The following is an 8,366-nucleotide window of genomic DNA, read 5'->3' on the forward strand; positions in this document are numbered from 1 at the left end:
CTAAATTGTGACTTAAAATATGAATTTTATGGTATGTTAATTCTCTCTTCCATAAGTTTAAAAACTGTTTTATTTATTGTTTTTAGAGCAAGAGAGGTAGGGGAGAAAGAAATATTCATTTGTTGTTCCACTTATTTATGCAGTTATTGGTTGTTTCTTGTATGTGCCCTGACCAGGGATTGAACCCGAAACCTTGGCTTATCGGATGACACTATAACCAACTGAGCTGCCCAGCTAGGGCTCTTCCATAAATTTAAAAAAAAAAAAATTAAATATTATGCTCTATTTGGAATATAATAGATTTTCATAATTTGGGGATTTCTCAGAGTAAAAGCTTTGTCTATAGTATGAAATATGGAACTACAAGTGAAGATGCCTAGGCATTGCCTGACTAACCTTAAGAATGTTGCTCAAGATATCAAAACCCACGTTTTGGATGGGTTTCTTTTAAAGAGAGTAAATATTTCTCTTTAGAAATAAAGAGGAAATCCAACTCCTTGATAAAGCCAAAGATGCCATCAGGATAAAAAGCAGAAGCAGTGTAAACCAACAGAATTCAGTTGGCCAGCTCCTAACACCGTAAAATAGGCTTTATCTATAACAAAAGTTTCCTTTCACTCAAAACGGGTACAGTTAAACTCATGATTTCCACTCCATTTTCCCTGAGTTTCACATTATTTCTATCATCTTTTTGTAATCTTTCTGCTTTAGTATGTTTAGACTATTCAACTGCAACTACTACTGTCAAACACCAAATCTCATGAGGATTTGTACATAAGCAAGTACTTCAAGTGACCAAATAAAAGTGCCAGACAACCTAAGCTACAGAACCAGGATGATGGTCAGTGGGAAAGGACAAAGGACAGCTGCAGAGATGCAACACAAAACAGTTTTAGGCTATTTCGACTGAAGAGTGAAAATAAAATAAAACCACAATTTATACATGGAAAGAATTTAGTGTTTCAACCAATCACGATGGGGCATATAATTCAAAACACTGAATAAAATATGACTAGAGAAGTATTTGATGTTGGAGTCTTATGCAAAGAAAATCCTTGCAGTTTTAATCAACTCTGTCCTAGCCACCCTTCAGGCTGTTCTACCCTCAGTCTTTGCTATTTCAGTCCATGGCAACTGCATTCTTCATCACATCCCACATCAATCTGTTAGGAAATCCTGTTGGTGCTACCTTTAAATATATATATAGAATTAGAACACTTCTCACTGCTCCTACCACAACCAAGACACAATTTTCTCTTTCTCAAATGATTGCAATGGCCTCCTCACCAGACTCTCCAAATTCCAATCTTGCCCCAAATACAATCTATTCTCAATAGCAAGGAGAGTGATTATTTTCAAAGGAGAAACCCAACCATGTCACCTCTGTTAAAAATCTCTAAAGATTTTCTATTTCACTTAGAGTAAAAGTTGAAGTTTTTACAAGGGCCTACAAGGTCTGATAAGATCTGGTTTCCCATTTCCTCTCTGGCCTTCTGTCCTTTTATTCCAACTACACAGGACTATTTATACTTCTTCAAACTCAAGCCCCAGGGCCTTTGCACTTGCTATTTCCTAGTTATCAGCAAGGCAGGACTCTCTCTGAATCTCTTTAAGTTTGTTAAATGTCACCTGGTTGAAGCCTTCACTGACTTCCCTCAGTCCCCAGTTTTTCTTTTATTTCTTATTAAATCTGTTAACATCGGTTAATAATATTCTTTATTTATTGGTTAATAGCAGTCTATAAATTTCAGGTGTACAACTTTATAATGTAAAGAGGAAATCCAACTCCTTGATAAAGCCAAAGATGCCATCAGGATAAAAAGCAGAAGCAGTGTAAACCAACAGAATTCAGTTGGCCAGCTCCTAACACCGTAAAATAGGCTTTATCTATAACATATACTCTATTGTGTGCTCACCACCCTAAGTCTAGTCTCCTTCCATCACCATATATTTGATCCTCTTTACCCTCTTTGTCTTCCCTCCACCCATCACTTTTCTTGATACTATTTACCATCTCCTAATACACTGTATACATTACTTATTTACTTTGGTCTGTCTTTCCCCATGAAAATATAAACTCCACAAGTGCATGATTTTTTTTTCTGGTCTTTTTATTTACTGTTGTATCCCACCACCCAGCACAGCAGATGCTGTGCAGAATGAGTGCTGCATGAACTCACCGGTTTCACCAAGGTCACTGCTCTGAAGAAACGTACGGCAGCGCTCCTTGTGCTCCTCGAGGGAACTTCTCTGCTTGTAACTCCTTCCGCAAAACTCACATTTATAGGGTTTCTCAACTATAAGGAGAGCACAGGGGGCACTCAGAGACCCTCGGGGTTACAGAACAAATGGTGCATTGGAGTTCCATGAAAACTGCTCACTAGGAATAAGACTTCTGAGGGCAGCCAGAGAATTTGGATACTTCTGCAATTGCATTACTTTTAAATTTAATAAACTGAAGTTTGGTTATGGTCTATGATGAATTATGATGTATTCTTTGAAAGGACAGTCTCCTTTCACAAATAACAGGATTTGGATTTAGTGATTATCACTGAATATAGTGGTTTGGCTCCAGATCCAATCTTGGTTCTTTAGAGAATAATATGGGGCCTTTTTATTCTTCAAGGAGGTTAGTGTGGTTTAAGAGAGAAACAGGAAGGGATCACTTATTTTGTGATGTCCATCTGGTTGGAAGTAAAAAATGCTCTATGATGTGGGAGTTAGCCATTCAGCTAGAAATTGATAGCCTTAGAATGTTGACATATTTGGATAAATTTAGCTCATTCTTGCTAGGTGGATATAAAGTCTGTGCTAAATTGATAAAAACTGAGCAATAAACTAAGGATAATTTTGAATAACAGAAATAAGGATAAATTGCAAAAATGACTTCATCTTAATTTCTAAGATGAAATAAAGGTTTCCTCAAAAGTTCATCCATACAATTCAGGCCATTTATCATCTCAACTCTTTCAAATGCTCTATGGCTTAAAATATCTAAAAAATAACTTCAACTCTGTGTGCAGGGCTGGCCTTTCTGATTTGTTGATAAAATGTACCATATAAATTTGTCAGAGTTTTAGAAACTGAGATTTTCATTTTCTAATTCTCTTGCTCTGTTTAAAACAGAGCCTTTGGGATTTAAAGCACTAAAAGATCTTTATGGAATCCCAAATTAAAATAAATGTAGGTTTGCTAGGGCTAAAAGTGTTAAGTTTCTGCATAAATTGGTGTCTTCTAAAATCTGTCTTAAAAACGACTACTACTGTTAGATCTTAGTTGAAAAAATGCAACAGAAGAGAACTATTCTAACTTTTTGGACCAAACTCAACCTTAATTCATTTCTTTGAACACTAAGGTGTAAATAAAACCCTTCTTTTGCTACTTAAGATGTCTCACAGTGGATTTTGTTGGGGCAGATTTGATTATTCCTTAGTCTCTAAATTGTGATCATTTGAGAATTTGGGGCTGAGTTTTAGTCAAAGCAGTGTGTGGATTGACATAAAAACAAACCTTTCTTTTTCTTCTTCAATTAAAATGTTGTCAGATAACATCAAGAACATGAGGTCCCAAATTTGAAAAATAAAGTCAGTTTTATTTTTCTAGGAGGGAAGTTCTAAATGTTGAAAACAAATTTATCATCTTCCTTGGTTAAAATAAGAAGTGAAAAACAAGACAGAACATTGTTTTTTATGAATTCTTATTTCTGCTCCTCTTTTAGAGATTAAAAATAATAAGGTTGATCAAGAAGAAAGCTGAGTTTAAGAAATTTAGCCCATGTACACCTAAAACTAATACAATGATATATTATGTCAATTATATTTCAATTAAAAAGAAATTTAGCCAAGAATGGCCAAAAAACTTCAAGTTTAGCCCAGAATAGCCAAAAGTAACCACCTACTAATGATTTATACCGTTTACAGTTTTACATAATTTACGAACTATACAACATTGGCTTGTCCAGACTTTGAATGAAAAGTGTGTGTGTGTTTTCAAGGGAAATAATATTTTAATAAAGTTTACCATAAGAAAATACTGATGGCTCTAATTTTTTTGCCAAAAAAAAACACAGTTAAAAAGGCATTTTTTATAAGGCAGGCTCTTCCTGTCTGTGTTGTTCTCTAGGGGAGCAAGGATGGTAAGGAGATGATCATCCCCATTGAGCCAGACGGAGAGCAATTAATGCCTTAATGGAAGTGTAATTAGCCCTAAAGGTCTCTGCTGTTGTAACCCTTCAACAGTAATGACAGATGAAAATCTCCATACTTAACTCTTTCTAGTTTCTGCAATGGGCACTGAGAAACATTTACTAGATATGGAATGCTCCTTGCTCTCACTTACCAGAATGTGTTCTAAGATGACCTGTGAGTGCATCTCTTCTCTGGCATGCGTAGTTGCAGAGGTGACACTTAAAAGGTTTTTCCCCTGTGTGCAGTTTAATGTGGCGGAGGAGGTTACCTTTCTGAGTAAAAGATGCCCCACACTGATTACACTGGAATGGGCGTTCACCTTTAAAAAGGACAAAAAGGAGATTTCTGATCACTGGCAAATGGTGAAGCTTATGCACAGATTAGATGCTTATGGCAAAAACTCACTTTTTAGACAGTCTGTTTTTATTGGGGTCAGCTCAGAGCTGTATTTCCAGGAGAACATAAGACTTCCTTATGAAAACTTCCCTCCAGAAGAGAAAAAGCACTCACCTTGCAAGACTATTTTAGGTATCACCTTGTCTTGAATCAGCAAAAAAACAAAAATAAGAGTAGCTCTAGAAGAGCTTTCTAGATGTAAATTTTTACATTACTCAGCATTCCTTTAAAATATCTCAATTTGAAAAAAGAGCCACAGACTAGCTACTAAGGGAGAGAAATACTTCTTTTAAAAGTATTCATAACAGATGGAATCTATTGGGCTCAATGGGTGTTACATTTGTATGCATTTCCATAGACTATTGTCTGCAGATAAATTTTTTAAAACTGGTAATAAAAACTATATCCTCTCATCTACCAAATTTGAACCCAATATAATGAGATCTGCTTTCCATAGAAGTTATGCAAAAACATAAGAAAGATGCTTAAGAAGTATATTACACAATTCAATTCCTACTTATTAACTGAAGAAAAAATATTTGGCTAACCTAGAACACTGCTCTCTACACTCCTGTTATTCATAGCATTTGCAATATTTGCCAAATGCATTGTGAAGCAGAAATAAAAATTACTGGGTAAATGGAAACGCGGAGAGGGAGAGATACATCAGAATTATTGCAAAAATCAATGAAAGTGATCAAAAGTTGTCCCACGTTCATTTCTCACATGGTTGCATCAGGACAGTTTTCAGAAGAACGGATAAAGGAGCTATTTACCAGTGTGGCTCCGCTTATGAACCATTAAGACATTGAAGCTAATGCAGGATAGTCCACACACATCACAGTTCATCTTGCCACTGGTCGGCCTGCTACTATCATATGAGACAACATGTCTCTCCAACTTAATGTTTTCATATTCATTATACTCTCTGGAATAGCTGTAAGGAATTTCAGGCTCTTCTGCATTTCCCATGGGCTCTGGCTTCAAAACATTCTCATCCCTTTCACTATATTCATCTTTCACTTTCGTTGAATCGTCTGCAGGGAGGAAAATGCAAGAAATAAACAATGATTATATTTGGATCTATCAAGGCTGCTCAGAGAGCAGACTCACAACTGACAATTAAATACCAAATGAAGCTAACATAATATTGTACATATACAAAACAAGGAAATACCATTAAGATGATCACTCATCATTGAAATTCAGAACCATAGTCAGGGAAAACACACACACACACACACACACACACACACACACACCCCAAAGTTAGTGTTCTTGGGCTTGGGCTTGGAGAGAAAGATGAGCAGTTCACTGTGGGACATGATGCATTGCAAGACACACACACACACACGACAGTATTTTAGGCCATTCAGAAAATAAGATATAATAGATTTTAGCTATGACTTCTCAAGCAACTATAAAAAAAATCATTTTGAGCAACTCTTCTCCAGTACTGGGGAGAAGAAAAGTTTTCAGATCTAGTACCTTTTTTGGTGGCTTCAGTTAAAAGCCAAGATGATATGCTCTTTGGTTTCAAGAAGAAAGTACTGTTTTAATTCTTCTAATGCATCCATTTTAAACTACTAAGATTGAAAGTTGAATAATAACTACAGCTTTTCTAATTTTAAGCCATGCTTTGCCTCTTCTCTTTCCATGTAGATGAACTGCTAAAATGAGTCTTATCTGTCTTGGAACTGATAAAGAGACAACACTGAAAGTAGAGGAAGCTGGCAGTACTAGTGAAATACTTTTGAGAAAGATAAAAGGAGAAGTAATTCTTTAATATAACCTTCTGAGGAGTCATTTTCATTGACATAACTAAATGGAGCTCAACCTAAGCAAGGGGAAAGGGACCTATACCAGCTAAACTCAAGATCCAAGAATTGTAGGACTGGATAGGGAAGAGGGTCTGGTCTAAGTTGGCTGAGCAGGTACTATCTTTCAAAGAGTTGCAACATAAGAACATAAGAAATGAACAAGGCAAATCTATGTACTGACACTAACCAAACCTAATATTTGCCTGATGTGATGACAATAAACATTTGTAAGGGATTTTTCATATCTAAAACATGCTGCAGAAATGCTTACTTTCTAAAATATTTGTACTTAGAAACTGGAAGTTATACTTTCTCGTGAGGAATCATAAATCAATGGAATTTTAAGGCTGGAAGGGAATTTGGAGATTATCTAAATTCCTTGTTTTTCAGATAAGAAAATCTGGGAACAGAGATGTTCTTGGTGATTTGTTTAAGATTACAGGGCCAGTTAACAGATAGGATTAGAATGGTGAAGTTGGATTTGACCTCACACACTCGGCACATAAAGTCTAAGTAGCTCATTACTGACATATTCCACACTCCACACTCTCTCATCAATGGTGTAGATGTTAAAAACCAAAACACTCTGAAGAAAAGATATTTTAAAAAAACTATATCCCTTCAAAAACACCAGTGAGTGCAGCTCCTGTTGCCACATAGGAGGAAGTACAACTGCAGCTGTGCCTGGCTTACTACCCTCAACCAAGTTTCAATTTTCACTTCTATCAAGCTTACCTTTCATCTATCTTAACTGCGTTTGCTTAATAGAGCAAGACAGGGCCTAACCACCAACAGAGGAGCCATTGCTGCAACACTGTTCCACCACTTCTCACCACGGTTCATGGTTCACAACCTCTCACTCTTTGATCAAAAGAGATGTAGGACTGCAGGACAGTGCCAACATCTTTCAAATTTGCTCATCCTGTGCATCTGGGTTATATATGAATTGATATCCATTTCCTAGATGGAAAGAGGTTCATTCCTTTCTTTCTCTAGACAGGTCTTGCCTGCTTTCAGATGGAATTTGTTTGCTTAAGTGTTTGGGTTGTTTTTTTTTTTTTAAGAGAAGGATGCACCTGAGGTGTGTACTCTCCTCCCTTCCTCCATCACTCCAGCTGTGGGTGATATCCCACCAAAGCTTGAGTGCTCTTCAGTTTGCATGTAGGCGTTAAAAAGAACCTCAACGGAAAACTTCAGCTACAGAAAACCAAAAACAGCAGATAGAAAAAAGCCAGCAGAAAATAATCCTTTTAATTTGGGTTATAAATGTTAATATGAACAGACTAGGCCATTCCATGGTCAGTGACAATTTAAAATGAGTAAGATCAATATGTTGGGTCTTTCTAAAAACACAGAACATAAGAGAATTAGTTGCTCCTTCCCTCAGGATTTTGGCTTCAATGAACTTGACTTAGAACTCAAGACTACACTGACAAGGCTCAAGATAAAATCTCAATGCTTGTCCTGTGGGACTTAGCTGTAGAACAAGGAAGACAGTATTTGAGAACAAGGGCCCTACGGGAAAATGGATAGGCATTAGAGAAGTTCCTTGGACTTATTGGACCAAAAGAGTTCTCAGTATAGATGCTGGTTTGCCTTTAGGGCCTTACCAGTTATTTATTTATTTATTTATTTATTTAAAGAGGGGAAGGGGGAGAGAGAGAAACATCGATGTGAGAGAGAAACATGGATTGGTTGCCTCCCATATGCACTTCAACCAGGGATGGAACCCTGGTATGTGCCCTGAGCAGGAAATGAACCTGTGATCTTTCAGCGGACAGGACAATGCTCCAACCAATTAAGCCATACTGGCCAGGGCTAGGGTCTTATCAGTTTTAGATTAAAAAATCTGGATGGCTTCTCTGTATGGTTATAGGAGATCAACAATTCATATGGTTTACCATGTGAAGGTAAACCGAGTCTAATATTAGAATATATCTGTATCTTAGATACAGCTGGCATT

At 36.7% G+C, this 8,366-nt stretch overlaps 1 protein-coding gene across 1 annotated transcript in view; it reads right to left on the reverse strand.

Moving 5' to 3' along the window:
- The window catches only part of IKZF3 (IKAROS family zinc finger 3), a 74,974-nt gene that overhangs the window by 20,565 nt on the left and 46,043 nt on the right, over positions 1-8,366 (reverse strand). The window contains exons 4-6 of the mRNA XM_006774309.2: positions 5,360-5,620; positions 4,339-4,506; positions 2,181-2,297 (exon numbers count right to left, since the gene is read on the reverse strand). Coding sequence (XP_006774372.1) covers positions 2,181-2,297; positions 4,339-4,506; positions 5,360-5,620 — 546 coding nt within the window. The remainder of the gene's footprint in view (positions 1-2,180; positions 2,298-4,338; positions 4,507-5,359; positions 5,621-8,366) is intronic.

This window comes from Myotis davidii, unplaced genomic scaffold, assembly GCF_000327345.1.
Source record: "Myotis davidii unplaced genomic scaffold, ASM32734v1 scaffold327, whole genome shotgun sequence".
In the NCBI taxonomy this organism is placed as follows: Eukaryota; Metazoa; Chordata; class Mammalia; order Chiroptera; family Vespertilionidae; genus Myotis; species Myotis davidii.